A 16,498-nucleotide genomic window follows, 5' to 3' on the forward strand; every position below is an offset into this window, starting at 1 on the left:
GAGTTGGAAGTACATTCAGATAGGTATTTAAAAGCAGATTCTTGGCTTTTGGGGTGCTAGTTAAAATACATATTACTGTGTTCTATTCCAAGGGGTTAAATCATTAGGACCGAAGTTAGACCTAGGAATCTACATTTTTAAGGTACATCCCAGGTGGTTCCAATACCTTGAATATTTTTACATCATATTTTGAAGGGAAGTAATACTTCGCATGCTTGGTTTCCACCGATGTTGTATAACCTTGCAATGTAGTATGACCTTGAAGAGTTAATCACTTGGATGACATTTTTCCTCTGCTCAGAAGTTATTCTTAGCCCTTTTTTAAATTTTCCCACTGAATGCTGGTATAAATCTTCAGACAAAACCACATGTATAAAATCCATCACACACCCCTTAATTCTCTTGATATTAAATCCACTCTGTATTGGACACATAAAAGTCATTCCTCTTGTTATTGTTCCGATTGGGATTTAAACCCATTTTGGTGGTCCATCCCAAACCAGTTCTGTGGGATGGATATCGTGAACTAACAAGGGACGAGCAGAGTATTCATCATTATCGTTTTAAAAGGTCACTTTATTTCACCTTTTCTCCTAAGAGATGATTGGTTCTTTCTTAGAGCCGGTGGGTTGGTTAATGGGTGATTTTTTTGTCTCTGTCTCTAACTAGCGTTTCTGCTTGGTAAACCTGGTGCACCACCATGCTGGCCGCAAGACTTGTGTGTCTGCGGACACTACCTTCCAGGGTTTTCCACCCAGCTCTCACCAAGGCCTCCCCTGTTGTGAAGAATTCCATCACGAAAAATCAGTGGCTCTTACCAGCCAGCAGGGTAAAGATAATCTGAATATTTTTATATTGTCTGTCTCTCTGTATGCTCCTGGGACCATTTTTTTGACAGATTGTGAAGCTCCCTATTCTACCATTAGTGATTTACTGAAACAGCTGTGAAAATGTACCAAATCAGCTCTTCCTCCCTATTAGTGTTCTGTTCCATCTTTATCATATATGAAAAAGAACTCCTGTAACTTCTCCTTTACTTACAGCTCTTGGAATTTCTCATTCAGAGAATTTAGAGTAATTTGTGAAGGATTGAGAGCTGTATGGTTCAACAGAGATCGTGGAGCCTATTTTCAAAAGCTTAAGAATATTACCATTTGGCCAATAACTTATTAATAAGTTACTAAACATGTCATTTCAGCTCTTGTTTAGAGAATGGTAAAACAAAATCTGTCAAGTTAGAGAGAAACCCATTTCCTTTTGTAGTAGGTTTCTGCTCTAGCATTCAAATTAGGAGTATAAATTTTGAAATGTGAGGTAGATAAGGAAATATACAGAAGCTAGAAGAGACAACTTTTTTCTCTTAAATTAACTGTTCCACTGTTGAAAAAGAGCTAAAATAGAGGTAGTAGTCATCCATCCCTTTGGCTTTGTGTTAAAGGAAGGATTGAGCCCATTTCCCAGATGAAAAAATGCAGCTAATATTTACTGAATGCGTATCTTTTAAAAGTTAGTGTTTAAAATATGATAATTCTAGAGATATAAATAAAATTTGTAGTTTATGAAATAAACAGTTCTGAAACCTGAACTAAGAAGTTAGGTTGTAATGAATTAGTGAATCACTTTGAAGATAGAGCACAAGTAGGGTCTACATTTAACTTTTTAGATTGGCTAACATACTTTCATAGTGAAGTATGTATGATTTACATACATAGAAAGTACCAAGTTACATTATACAGAGTTTTCTAGGGTGATGAGATTCTCTGTTTTATTTTGTTGTTAACATTCTTTTGGCGTGGGTGGTGTGTGTCTTTGTTTCCATGTGTATCAGGAATATGCCACCAAGACAAGACTTGGAATTCGTCGTGGGAAAACTAGCCAAGAACTCAAGGAGGCAGCTTTGGAGCCATCACTGGAAAAAATATTTAAAAGTAGGTGGCAGCCTTTAGTAAACTCGTGTTTTAAAAAAAGGTCCATGAACAGCCTCCTTAAAGTATATGCAAACTTGTACATATGTGCATTTTGTGAGAAGAAGGGCAGTCATCCTCAGGTATCTGATGACCCTGAAAAGGTTGGTACTTCACACTGAGCTCAGTGGTCCCCAGTCACGTTTCTTCCAGAAAAAAATTTTACTTTCACCATTTTTTTTTAAGGATTATTAGGTAATGTGCCATGATCTGAAAGTTATAATCTGTTATTGAAGTTCATTTGAAGCCACGTAGAATCTTACTTCAAACATAATATTTGTATATGTTTCAGGTCAAGAGTAAATCACCAAAACATAGATGTTAATAAAAAGCTAGTTGTTCAAGAGGGGTCATCTTGATTGGCTGCCCATTTAGGGCCTCTCAGGAAGCAATACCCTAATGACATCAGTTTGGTTCACAGTTTGGATTTCAGCTTTGCAAGTTCAGAATCTAGATTGGTAATCTACCCAAAATCAAAGAACACTACTGCTCCTTCACAGCCTTGCAAAAGGTCAATACCCATCTTCCCTGACTTAAAATGGAGTTATGTCCTGATAAACCCATCATAAGTTGAAGATGTCCTGAAGTTCAAAATATATTTAATATACCTAACTTACCAAATATCATAGCTTAGCCTAGCCTACCTTAAGCGTGTTCAGAATACTTAACATTAACCTACAGTTGGGCAAAATTATCTAACACCAAGCCTATTTTATAACTAAGTGTTGAATCCTTCCTGTGATTTATTGAATCCTGAAAGTGAAAAATAGAATTGTTGGGTGAGTACAGAATGGTTATAAGTGTATCGGCTGTTTACCCTCATGAGCAACTGGCTGACTGGGTGCCGCTGCCCAGCATCACAAGGGAGTATCGTACTGCATGACAGTAGCCCAGGAAAAGATCAAAATTAAAAATTCAAAGTACAGTTTCTACTTGAATGCATATCGTTTTTTAAAAATCTTAAGTTGGAGACCATCTGTATTTTAAAATGGGAGAGAGCCCTAGTTGGCATCCCTCAGGGCATTTCTGTCGGTCAGTTGGCCCTAGAAACCAAATTATATGAATCATAGCAGCAGTGTAGTAACATTCTTAGGGAACAAACTTTGACTAAAGGGAGCAAGATGCTCTTTGTGAATACCTCCGTCCAGTTAAGAGTTGATAAATTATTTCCTCTCGGTACTCTAAAAAACAAGAGCACCCTCTCCCTTGATCCTGCTGCATAAACACTAATTACATTTTTCTTTGGTTCATTTTTTTCTTGACTCCATGTAAAGCATCATCTTTGTTAATAGCACTTTAGACACAATATTAAATATAACATGTGATGTTAACATGTTTTTCTCATCTTTATTTTCTAAGAATGTCACGAGAACACACATCTCTTACGAATAAAATAACATATCACAGAAGTACCCCTACATCTACAGATACACCACCTCCGCAAATTTTGTTAGAGTGAACTTAAAGATTAATTAAGTCTAATCATTTTAGTCAAGACAGCAGTATTAACTTGCATTTCCTCCTGTGTTCTGCAGTTGATCAGATGGGAAGATGGTTTATTGCTGGAGGGGCTGCTGTTGGTCTTGGAGCTTTGTGCTACTATGGCTTGGGAATGTCTAATGAGATTGGAGCTCTTGAAAAAGCCGTGTAAGTAAATTGTTCTCAAACAATTCGTGCCTTAAAGGTTCCAGTTTTCTTCTCATCCTTATCTTTCACCACTTTTGGAGTATTTTGTGTCCAGTGTTCCAACTATGTGGAAATATACATGAAAAAAAATAGAATCTCTCATTTCCTTGGCATATATTTATTCAAACAATAAATAAAAATCTTTTACCAAGGTTATATATGTTTAAGCAAGAAGCAAATGTGTTGTTTTGTATATGTGCCAAGGGCTTATATGTTTTATATTACTTAATTTTTTATGGTAACTCCAACATGCATCATTATTTCCATGATACTGGAATAAGATTTAGAGCAATAAAGTGATATTTCTCAAGATCTCCCACCTAGTAAATGATTCAACCAAAATTCACATTCATAATTCTATAAATTAACTGTGTTGTGTTTCTTACAGAATTTGGCCTCAGTATGTGAAGGATAGAATTCATACCACCTATATGTACTTAGCAGGAAGTATCGGCATAACAGCTTTGTCTGCCCTGGCAGTGAATAGAACTCCTGCCCTCATGAACTTCATGATGAGAGGCTCTTGGGTGGTAAGTTAGCTTGTTTTTGTTTTCCTTTCCCACTAAATAGCAAAAGATTAAATGAAAACTATCGGAGGAGGGGATTAAATGGAAAGAATACCTTACTATATTAAACAGATCTTTGTTCAAGTAATATATGAATTATTAGTGCAGCTGAAACAAAGTAGGAAATACCTTCTTAGGCAAGTCAGCTATTATTCCTTGTTGAATATGTATTTTAGTAGCAGCAAAGATATTGGAACCTAAACTTACAGGAACATTCTACTTATCTAGCAGCAGATATCAAACAGCTCTATTTTGTAGTAATTTACTAAAAAATAAAGCCGATGAAAATCCATCTTATGTGGCACATATATACCGTGGAATATTAGCCATAAAAAGAAACGAAATTGAGTTATTTGTAGTGAGGTGGATGGACCTAGAGTCTGTCAGACAGAGTGAGTCAGAAAGAGAAAAACAAATACCGTATGCTAACACATATGGAATCTAAAAGAAAAAAAACGGTTCTGAAGAACTTAGGGGCAGGACAGGAATAAAGACGCAGACGCAGAGAATGGACGGGGAGGGGGAAGGGTAAGCTGGGACGAAGTGAGAGAGTGGCATGGACATATATACACTACCAAACGTAAAATAGATAGCTAGTGGGAAGGAGCCGCATAGCACAGGGAGATCAGATCAGCTCGGTGCTTTGTGACCAAAGAGGGGTGGGATAGGGAGGGTGGGACGGAGACGCAAGAGGGAAGAGTTATGGGGATATATGTATACATATAGCTGATTCACTTTGTTATACAGCAGCAACTAATACACCATTGTAAAGCAATTATACTCCAATAAAGATGTTAAAAAAAAAATCCATCTTGGAGGTCAGTGGAGAATAGCTGTCACAAAACCCCAAGCACTCTATACTACTAGGAGTAGAAGAGTGCTGGCACTATTCTGAACTTTGCTTGACCCTATATAAGGTTTTATATTCAGTGAGAGTTTCTTGAGCATTTGTTGTTTTACTAGCATTTTTTTATTTTAGTAGGAGAGGACAGGGTAGTCGAGTTTTGTGAAAAAAAAAAACAGCTTGGGCAAAGGAGAGGAGGTAGTCATTACAAGTGACTTTATAATCCCATTCAAGTGAAGTTTAAGTGTTTGAGGTCTGGAGTGTGAAGAAGACACAATTAGAAAGGGTGTGTTTGATTGCCGAGCTGAGGAGAGCACCTAAGCGGTTAGAGGCCATTGCAGATACTAGGACAGCAAAAGTATGATTTGTATTTGAGCTTTAAGAACTAATGTGGAAGAGACGGGAAGCAAGTGTACCAGCTGTGCCTTTTCAAGGTCTAAAATGATGGTAATGCAAACTAGAGCATCGAGTGTGAGACTGGAAGGGAATGGGAGATGGGAAAGTTTATATAACACACACTTCCCACAGCAAATTCCCACTGATTCTTCCCATGGGCAACCCAGATCCCTATGACTTCCAAATCTGTAATGTTTCCACTATTCTGTACTTTCCAAAAGGAGAACCATTTCAGTTGTGTAGCCATTTAGACACTTCAGTAGTAGGGTCTTGCTTCTCAGATGGGTGTCATGAATCTCCTAGCCTAGAGGTTATTGAAGGCACAGAATCAACTTGTTGCATTCTCATCAGGTATGTCAGTTTTAATCAGAGGTAAACAGTTTAAAGCAATGCTTTTGTAATAAAGCAAACATGAAAGATTAAAATATACAAAAGAGTTTAGCCCCTAAAATAAGACTTCAAGGAGGTTTTGTGCTTGGGCCATATTCTCAGGTGCTTGTGGGCATAAGATCAGTCTCACCTGCCTTTAGGGCTGCTTAAGTAAAATAGTTTAGAAAGCCAGACAGGTGCTACAGAGAGGAAGAAGCCTTTGGGAGGTGACAGACATACACACAGATAATGTCAAAGTTTGTACCAAGTGCTTTTGGAACAGAGTAGAGACATCTGACACTGCTTATTACAGCCAGGGTACCTACCAGAAAAACTTTTCAGGCAAAGAGGTAATCCTTGAATATGTCAACCAGATAGGAAGGAGGTATTTTTAGGCACAATAAACAAAATTAAAGAGGTGTGAAACTGGGGCATGTTCGCAGCCTACCAGTTCAGTGTACCTGGAGTGTAGAGTATGGGAAGGTAAAAGGCAAAAAATGAACCTGGATGATGAAGGACTTTAAAAGAAAAATATATAATTGTGTTAAATATCCTGAAAATGCTTTGCATAGAGATAGATGAAGTAGCTTTTAGTAATTGTTTCTCCATTGGAAGGTGGTGAAGTAGAACCCAGCGTGCTTTTCTGTGTTATGAGTGAAGGCTTTCTCATTCTCAGCAAAAACAGCTGTTATGTTTATCTGTACTTTACCTCAGAGGCTGACCGTTCAGATGCCCATGGGTTAGACATAATGCAGATGAGTGAGGCAGGCCTGGTATGTCACATGGGATTTTGGCATCTAGAGAAAGCCTTCCAACTAAATGCGTTCTCGCTCAGTTGTTTTTTGAATAGTTGGCCAAACAAAACATCTGCTGCCTGATCTTGCCCAAGGGCTGCAAGTTTGCAATTTCTGCTTTAAATTTCCTGAAGATTGATTATCATCTTTCATTACAAACATTTCTTCCTTGTTATGCACAAGGAATATTTAAATGTATAACAATGGATAATCGAAGATAGACAAAGAAAGGGGATGAGGGCCAATTCAGCCAGAAAATTGGGAGGATAGAAATGTAGAATCTTATTTCTCATCTTTTCCATGTGCTGCTTTTTTTCAGGTTTTCATTTAGCAAATATAGAGTTTGAGACAATGTGAGATATATATATATATATATATATTCTAATTGGTGTATCATGACTAACTTTTTTTTTTTTCATGACTAACTTTTTTAATGTTACTTGTGCTATACCAAAATAAATATAATTAAAAATAATTATCCTGGGATTTTTAAAGGGGTTTTGTTATACCTTTGTCTAACAAGAATAAAATTTTTTAAAGATGATGTTATCTTCCAGAGCTCTACTCATTCACTTAAAGTTGTCTGGAAAACTTTATGTATGATAGTAGGGGGTGCTCTTGCTAATTTGACCAAACTGAAATAAGCACAAGGCCTTTTAATGTGCTAGAAAAATATAGGATTCTGTTTATTATCCTTCATCTTTTTAAACATGGTTTATTGGAGGGACTAACTGGACTTGGAACCTGTGAGTTTCTACTTTGTTGTTGTTGTATAAGGATCAATTTTTCTTAGTAATACATGTCTTTCAGACAATTGGTGCAACCTTTGCAGCCATGATTGGAGCTGGAATGCTGGTCCAGTCGATATCATATGACCAGAGCCCAGGCCCAAAGCATCTTGCTTGGTTACTACATTCTGGTATGTTCTGTTTTACAATTGTTGTTAAACAATCTTAAACACTGCCCTTTTTGATGGCTCTTCACAGTCGTAAATGATATGTACACAATTTAATTAAGCCTCATGTCTGCTAAATACTTACGGTTTTCTGCACTTATTCCTGGTAGTATTATTGCCAGATCTCCACTCTGGAAAGTTAATGATTCTGATACTAAGACCATGGACAGCCCCAGTATTACACTTGCCTCTGGTGACAGTCTAGTATATGCAGAGATTTCCTTTTATGTATTTTGTCTAATACCAGGAGGATTTCAGATCTGATACACATCACTTGAGAATTGTTCTTGTTGTATATCTTTAGAAAAATAAGAAACTGGGGGTCTCTACCAGAGAAGGAGGACGTAAGATGTGTGAAAGAATAGGAGCAGAGGTTTTTGCAGTGGAGCATTGGGAAGAAGAAAGCAGTCAAAAAGATCTTTGGAAATTCACTTCCGTGTGTGATGCGGTTAGCTGGGTCAGTAGATAGTTTTTGGCACAAAGTTACTGTGGGCAGGACAGAGGCTGTCCAACCCTGGTATTGCGGAACAGTATTAATATTCCTTTAGGTATATGTAATATTTTCCTTAATTATGGAAAGACAAATATTTTAAAGTTTACATAAAGTATTTTCCATTGCAAGTATCCCAGGGTATTGTGCCTCTGGGTTGAGTAAAGAACACCAGATGCGGAAACAAAAATGCTCTAGATGCATGATCTTTACCACAAGCCAAGAGCAGTTTTATAAGCATTTCCATGAAAATTCCAGGGAGACAGACTGAAATGTTTTTAACGTGGGTTAATAAATGGAAATTAGTTTTGGGGTACCCAGTATGATGAATTTCCAGTGTGAAATACATCATTTGTATTCTTCATGTGCTGGCTTTGTTTTGGTGAATGTGAGAGAGCATGACTTCCCAGCCTTGGTTTTCAAGCCTCTCTTCCATTAGGTCTTAGGTAATTCAACCATAGATATTTTCCATGGACCTTTACAAGACAGAACTTTTGTGGTTGGGAGGGCGATGGTCCCAATATTTTCTTCTAATACCAGTAACATGCTTTTAAGAAAAAAATTACTTAAAACGTAGTGTGTGCATTTGCTATAAAATTTAATATCTCTTAGTGCCATATAAATATTCAAGGATTATTCAACGTCTTAGCCAGTAAATAGAGTTCTACACCTGTTTCCCATTTTAGACACTGTTTCCTTGAATAAACAGGTTCAGTGTCATTTTATCTCTGATAAATAGTAGATCCACTTGTTGAATTAAAGTAGCTATGTAGTTTTAATTCGAGCTAGAATAAGTAAGCCTTTCTACCTGTGTTGCTTAGAAAACCTCTTCTTATCTGATATTATTGTAACATATAAATTACTTAAGTCTGGGTGGTTTTTGGGGGGTTTTTTTTGGTTGTTTTTTTTTTGTGTGTGGTACGCAGGCCTCTCACTGTTGCCTCTCCCGTTGCGGAGCACAGGCTCCGGACGCGCAGGCTTAGCGGCCATGGCTCATGGGCCTAGCCGCTCCGCGGCATGTGGGATCTTCCCAGACCGGGGCACAAACCCGTGTCCCCTGCATCAGCAGGTGGACTCTCAACCACTGCGCCACCAGGGAAGCCCAGTTCTGGGTGTTTTATGTGTGTTGGAGGGCAGTCCCCAAGGCCACCCATTCATTCAGCAATTTGTTAGATGGAGTCACAGGACTCAGCATATAGTTATACTCAGAGCTAAGGTTTATTACAGTGAAAGGATACACAACAGGATCAGAAAGGGAGAAAGATACAGGCAAAGTCTAGAGTGTGGAGAAATCCACACACAGGCTTTCAGTGCTGTCTCCTCCCTTTGAGGGCACACGGCAAGAATGCGAAATGTGCAGTAACATGTACAATGTTTCTGCCCAGGGAAGCCCATTAGAGACTCAGCACCGAAGGTTTTTATTGGGGGCTGACCATTTAGGGACCCTCCTAGCAACTACCAAAATCCAGACTCCCAGAAGGAAAGCAGGCATTCAGCATAACTCATTTTTTGCATAAATAGTCTAACCCTAAGGTTAGAGAATGGTTCCAGTGCCAAGTTCTCAGATGCCAGCCAAGGACTAACCTTGCAAGCAGGTCTTTGTAAAGGTAGGCTTAGGTCTGCTGTGTTAACCCTTTCTTGCGCAGTATGAATGCCATTTTTTTCTTTTTTTAATTTGTTTTCAGAATTTGCTTTATTCTTCATAAACATCTTGGGAAGCTGTGTGTGCAGGCATTAGCCTGTCCATATGTTCATGGATGAGGAAGCTGAGGCTGGGTGAAGTCACACAGCAGGAAGTGCCAAAGTCAAGACTGACACCCCCCAATGTTATTTCTCTTTTTTTCTTTTCTTTTTTTTCCATAAATTTATTATTTATTTATTTTTGGCTGCATTGGGCCTTCGTTGCTATGCGCAGGCTTTTCTCTAGTTGCGATAAGTGGGGGCTGCTCTTCATTGTGGTGTGCGGGCTTCTCATTGCAGTGGCTTCTCTTGTTGCGGAGCATGGGCTCTAGGCACATGGGCTTCAGTAGTTGTGGCACGCAGCCTCAGTAGTTGTGGCTTGTGGCTTCTAGAGCGCAGGCTCAGCAGTTGTGGCACACGGGCTTAGTTGCTCTGCAGCATGTGGGATATTCCTGGACCAGGGCTCGAACCCATGTCTCCTGCACTGGCAGGTGGATTCTTAACCACTGTGCCACCAGGGAAGCCCCTAATGTTATTTCTTAAAGTCCAACTCTCTGTCTAATTCTTCATTCACTGGCATGATGGAGTTTCAGACCCCTTTAATCCAACGTGGATGACCTAAGGGCAACCACTCACAGAGTCAAAGAGACATCAAAGCCAGGTTTTGACCCAGGATAAACATCCCAATGCATTCTATTTTCATTTTTCATACAGATGTTTAATACCTTGTGGACACAGCTGTGGTCTCAATCAGGCCTAAGTGATACTGTGCAAGAATTACTGAAACGCTCGCTGAAAGCTAGTCTCTTCTGTGTTTTCCCCCTGCTTTATTGAGATATAACTGATACATGATATTGTATAAGTTTAAGGCATACAACATGTTGATTTGACACATTTATATATTACAAAATGATTACTACCATAGCATTAACCTTCATTTCGTATTTACCGTATCTTTTTTATGATGAGAACATTTAAGATCTACTCTCTTAGCAGCATTTATGATGTGGTATTATTAGCTGTAATCATGATGTACATTACATCCTCAAACTTGTTAATCATAACTGGAAGCTTGTACCCCTTGACAGGTATCTCCGCATTTTCGTCTCCCCCCAGCCCGTAGTAACCACCACTATGCTCTGTTTCTCTGTTTGACTTTTTTAGATTCCATGTATAAGTGAGATCATACGATATTTGTCTTTCTCTGTCCGACTTATTTCACTTAGCATAATGCCCTCAAGATCCATCTGTATTGTCAAGAAGTGCAACATTTCATTCTTTTTTGAGTCTGAATAATATTCCATTGTTTATATATGCCGCATCTTCTTTATCCATCCATCCATTGACAAACACTTGGGTTGTTTTCATATCCTGATTTCAGTTCCTTTGCTTATAGACCCAGAATTGAGATTGCTGGATCATATGATAGTTGTGTTTATTTTTTGAGGAACCTTCATCTTGTTTTCCCCAGTGGATGTACTAATTTCCTGAAGGGCAGTTTTCATTCACAATAATAATGTTGAGCTATTCTTATTAGTTTTGTAATTGATTTGTCCTTAAGCAGCAAACATCTATTGCCATTTAAGATTTCTATCAGTATCACTGGAAAAAATCTCAATAATCTCCTTGAAAGTTTTTCTTAAAATTTTGCTGTCAGTTGCAAACTGATACGAATTCTGATAGAAATGTCATACAGACGAATTTCTATCCAATGTCTTTCCTAGAGCCAAAAATTTTTTAATTTTTCATCATCATGTGATAAAATATGCCCTATTACTTGATCTAGAAATGTTAGTCTCAAGAGACACACTGGTATTAAAATTTCAGTGTGAAGTTAGCTCTGTGCTTATTCCATGAGTTCAACTATGCACATTTAATGTTTAAGAAAAGGGTATAGTTGAGAATTCCCTGGCTGTCTAGTGGTTAGGACTCTATGCTTCCACTGCAGGGGACCCAGGTTCAATCCTTGGTCGGGGAACGAAGATCCCACAAGTCACATGGTACTGCCAAAAAAAAAAAAAAAAAGGAAAGGGTATAGCTTGTTCTACTCAATACGGAAAGAATGCCTTATCTGAGATCTGTTTTTTTTTTAAATAAAAGATTTCTATTTACCTTTGCTAATGAAATTATTGTTACTATACTTTGGGTGGACATGTTTATAAATATCTAACAACTAAAATTGCTTTTTCCAAGCTGTGATTACATTCCCTATTACACAAGGTAACAGCAGCATCTGTCCGTGAAGTTCCTACTTTAAGATTAGCATCATATACTTAGTCTTTCCTTTTACTGTGTTCTCTTTCAGCACAGTAGATTTGACCTTCAGTTATTTTAAGCCTTTCTTCTCAGTTCTTCCAAATGTGAATATTGTTATAAAGACTATTGGTAGACTCAGATCCAAATAATGAACTACACTGAATTTGACATAGTTACTAAAACTCTAGATTAGTGTTTTTACTTGTGTGAGTTTTGACTGATTGACTAGAAATCGTGTTAGTTGTGATTTAGAATTTGGATAGGTACAAGTTTTAGTTGTGGGGTTTTGGGGATAGCGTCACCTAAATAAGGAGAAGACTTTTTGTAATCACATTGTTTAACTATAAGCTACAATATGTTCAGATGGCATGTTAGAAGAAGCATTTTCCTTTTGGTTGTTGTTTAGTAAATATTTAACTGCCTGCTTGCTCTTTCTCCAGGTGTGATGGGTGCAGTGGTGGCTCCTCTGACGATATTAGGGGGGCCTCTTCTCCTCAGAGCTGCATGGTACACAGCTGGTGTTGTGGGAGGCCTCTCCACTGTGGCCATGTGTGCACCCAGTGAGAAGTTTTTGAACATGGGAGCACCCCTGGGCGTGGGCCTGGGTGTCGTCTTTGTGTCCTCACTAGGTAAGCCACTGTGCTTTGACGCTTGGTTCTTGGTTCATGATGTCCTAAAATCATCTGACATACTCAGGTATCCTAATGGAGAGAATTTAGTAAGTGTCATTTTTAAAAGTTGGTTAAAACATATATGCTAATTTGACTGGATTTGCTCGTTTGGCATCATGGCAAACCATTATTATTGGTTTTACCAAATACATGTAAAATGGGAAAGTTGGTCTGGAGAACATGAAAATTGCTCTGATGCAGGAACTTTCCTATAATGTGGGCAAGTGACCCATTGCAAGAATGAGTATAATGGGGTTTTGAACTGAATGTATGTAAAATTAGAGCACATACTCGATGTTTCCTTATCTGTGCAACATGCCAAAGAAGAAAACTTTTTTAAGTGATGCTAATTGTAAATCCAGTTACAGAAAAATACTTTTTCCCAGAAAAACTTTTTTTCCCCATTTTGATTTCAGGATCTATGTTTCTTCCACCTACCACTGTGGCTGGTGCCACGCTGTACTCGGTGGCAATTTATGGTGGATTAGTTCTTTTCAGCATGTTTCTTCTGTATGATACACAGAAAGTAATCAAGCGTGCAGAAGTAGTACCAGTGTATGGAGTTCAAAAATATGATCCCATCAATTCGTAAGTAGCCTTTAATGTCTTTTCTTTGTTGCATAAGGACATTTGTGTTGCTTTGGCCTGTTTTGTTTTATGACTGTTAGTTTCCAAGGATTGCTATAACAAATTATATAAACTGGCTGATTTAAAACAACAGAAATTTACTCTCTCATAGTTCCAGAGTCCAGAAGTCTGAAATCAAGGTATCATCAGGGTTGGTACCTTCTGAGGGCCCTAGGGGAGAATCTCCTCCATGCCTCTCTCCTAGCTTCTTGTCATGACCAGCCATCCTTGGCATTCCTTGGCTTGTAGATATATCACTGTAATCTTTACTCCTGTCCTCATATGATGTTCTCCCTGTATCTCTGTCTCTTATAATGATGCCATATTGAATTAAGGCTCACCCTTCTCCAGTATTACCTCTTCTTAACTCACATCTTAATTATAATCGCAAAGACCCTATTCCCAAGTAACGTCACATTCACAGGTACCACAGATTAGGACTTGAACATATCTTTTGAGTTCAACCTGCAACAATGACTTTGTTGAATTTTACTATTTTATTTCTGTTATTATTTGGTCTGTTCTCTTTCCTTAGTAAGCTATGTATACACAGAACATTTGATTATATTGCAACTAAGTGTAATAATTAGGTATATATTCAATTGATTCAGAGTATTTTACCTATTTTGTTAATTAGCCTTATAGTGCTTTTGTTGGTCAATTAATTTTGCGTGTGTGTAATTTATATTTAACAGACTTTAAAACTGAAGAAAAGATGTATTAGTCAAGTGTTATTTTTGGAAAGTGTACATAATTGAAATTTTTAATAGAAAAGCCTATTTTATTAAAAATTGGAAACACTTCAATTTTTAATTTTTTATTAAAAATTGAAAATTCCATTTTGGAGATATTCAACTGTAGCTGATGTTGTGTTGTACAATAATGCTTTTTCCTTTCCTTGGCCTCTCCACCAAAGTAGGTTATTTTATTTAAGTAATTTCCTTGAGTTTCATGGTGTCTACCACATTTTTTAAAGTAATTTATTTTTATTTCTTTAAAACTTAATGTAATGATTTTTTTAAACATTGCTATAATGCTCACAGATTTGTGGCAGGTTTTTTGGGGGTAATCAGGGGAGGCATTGAGGGAGTGTGTTATATTTTAAAATGCCAGACTTGTGTCTGACACATTTTTGTGAAGGTGTTTCTTTGGTTTTTATATTGATTATTTCATTGTCTATCACCCATTTCTTTTTTTTTAAAAGCAAGATACTGTACTCATAGTAGAGTGTCAGAGAATATAATGATTTTTAAAACTGCCCTTTAACACTTAAAAGATTAATCTGCCAAAAGAAAAATCTTGATAGTTTTCTAGTCTAGGACTTCCTTAGTTGGCGTCTTTTTTAAAATTTCCATTTCATATACCTGGGACAAATAATCAGTGTTGCGCTTTCTTCTCTCCTACATTACGAAATAGTTTTTGTCATTGTTACGAGAATTACATCATATTTAACAGGCATAATTTCTTTCCTAGGATGCTGGGAATCTACATGGATACATTAAACATATTTATGCGAGTTGCCAGTATTCTAGCAACTGGAGGCAACAGAAAGAAATGAAGTGACTCAGCTTCTGACTTCCTTAATACATCTGGCTTGTTTAATAGGGGCAGATATTCTTTAAATAGTTTGTGCAAGCAGCTTTCGTTGAAGTTGAGAAGATAAGAACTTGTCAACATGTTTCAGGTGTTCCAGTAATGTGATGCTTCAGGTCTGCTTTTTCTTCTGGAGAATAAATTCAGTAGTTCTCTTCCAAATAGCACACACATTTTCAATTCTTGTGTTTGAGTAATTCTAAAATGTTCTAATGAATATGAAAACCAAGTTTTGTGTTGCAGGAATTTAAGTATTTTATCTATTTTTAAATTTATTCGGTTAAGTGAAATTTAGCAAACTTGTATACCTGCATTTTTCATTTTGGATTGCAGAATATTAGCAAGTAATGTCATAAGTGATGTAGGGGTTTGGTAAAGGGACCACAGAGAAGTAAAGCGACACCTGCAGTCTTTCTTTGAATACTTAGAACTTAGCACTTGTGTAATTGTGGTGAGCCAGTGAGGGGGTCTGGATGTTTGGAAACAAGTCATGGCTGTACATCTGCTGAACTTATCAGAAGCACTGAGCAGAAAACAAAGACATAGGTGATTCTCCAGGCTCTCCTTACGACGTGGATGTGATCATGTTTGGCTTCTCATTGTTTGACACTGTTAGGAGAGTCCACGATGCTAATCATGTGGAGAATTCCTGTTACATGTATTATGTGTGTGTGTAAGTCTTACTTTTGAATCGTCTAGTAGAACAAAATATCCTTAAAACACTCAGGAAAATAATATTCAAAGCAGGAAAATTGTTGCATTTTAAGTATACAAACAATATGTGCATAGTTGCTGAATATTTTTGCAAATTTATTGAAATGTTTAAAGGAATAAATGCTTGCCTTTCTTATCTCTTCAGGCTTTAACTTTTATATCAGAAAAGCCTATTCGTGGTTTACACTTGAGATTATGAAAGCAGTTTTCCCCCTCAGATTTAGTTTCTTGCATTCCCTCTCAGAGGAATCACTAAAAAAAGGAAGGCAGGGCTTCCCTGGTGGTGCAGTGGTTAGGAATCCACCTGCCAATGCAGGGGACACGGGTTCGAGCCCTGGTCTGGGAAGATCCCACATGCCGCGGAGCAACTAAGCCCGTGCACCACAGCTACTGAGCCTGCGCTCTAGAGCCCGCAAGCCACAACTACTGAGCCCGTGTGCCTAGAGCCCATGCTCCGCAACAAGAGAAGCCACCGCAATGAGAAGCCTGTGCACCTCGACGAAGAGTGGCCCCCGCTCGCTGCAACTAGAGAAAGCCCGCGCACAGCAACGAAGACCCAACGCAGCCAAAAATAAATAAATAAATAAATTTATTTAAAAAAAGAAGGCGGCAAAGCGAGGCTTCTTTCGTGAACTATATCGATCAAAATTGTAATGGAGAAAATGCTTCACTAGAGTTTCCCCTAGCAGAATTCTCCTTTCCTCCATAGGCCATTATTTAACTCTCTTGTGCCATTTATAAGTTTTTTGATACAGAAGAGTTATTTTTGGAAGTTCCTATGAATGAAATAAGTGTATGATTATTGAGATAGTTGGTGTTTTGACAAATATTTACTACAGTAATCCATAAATAACTATTCTCCCCACCTCAAGTTACATAGGATGCCTATTTCT

At 37.8% G+C, this 16,498-nt stretch overlaps 1 protein-coding gene across 1 annotated transcript; it reads left to right on the plus strand.

The window, feature by feature from the left end:
* The first annotated feature begins 657 nt into the window (after positions 1 to 657).
* GHITM (growth hormone inducible transmembrane protein) lies at positions 658 to 15,741 on the plus strand. Its single transcript, XM_060126079.1, has 8 exons — positions 658 to 829; positions 1,829 to 1,928; positions 3,500 to 3,611; positions 4,039 to 4,180; positions 7,430 to 7,538; positions 12,441 to 12,629; positions 13,088 to 13,259; positions 14,772 to 15,741. Exons 1-8 carry the CDS (start codon positions 701 to 703, stop codon positions 14,854 to 14,856), a joined length of 1,038 nt encoding a protein of 345 aa, XP_059982062.1. The 5' UTR covers positions 658 to 700; the 3' UTR covers positions 14,857 to 15,741.
* The last annotated feature ends 757 nt before the right edge of the window (positions 15,742 to 16,498 follow it).

Source organism: Lagenorhynchus albirostris, chromosome 16 (genome assembly GCF_949774975.1).
Source record: "Lagenorhynchus albirostris chromosome 16, mLagAlb1.1, whole genome shotgun sequence".
Taxonomy (NCBI): domain Eukaryota; kingdom Metazoa; phylum Chordata; class Mammalia; order Artiodactyla; family Delphinidae; genus Lagenorhynchus; species Lagenorhynchus albirostris.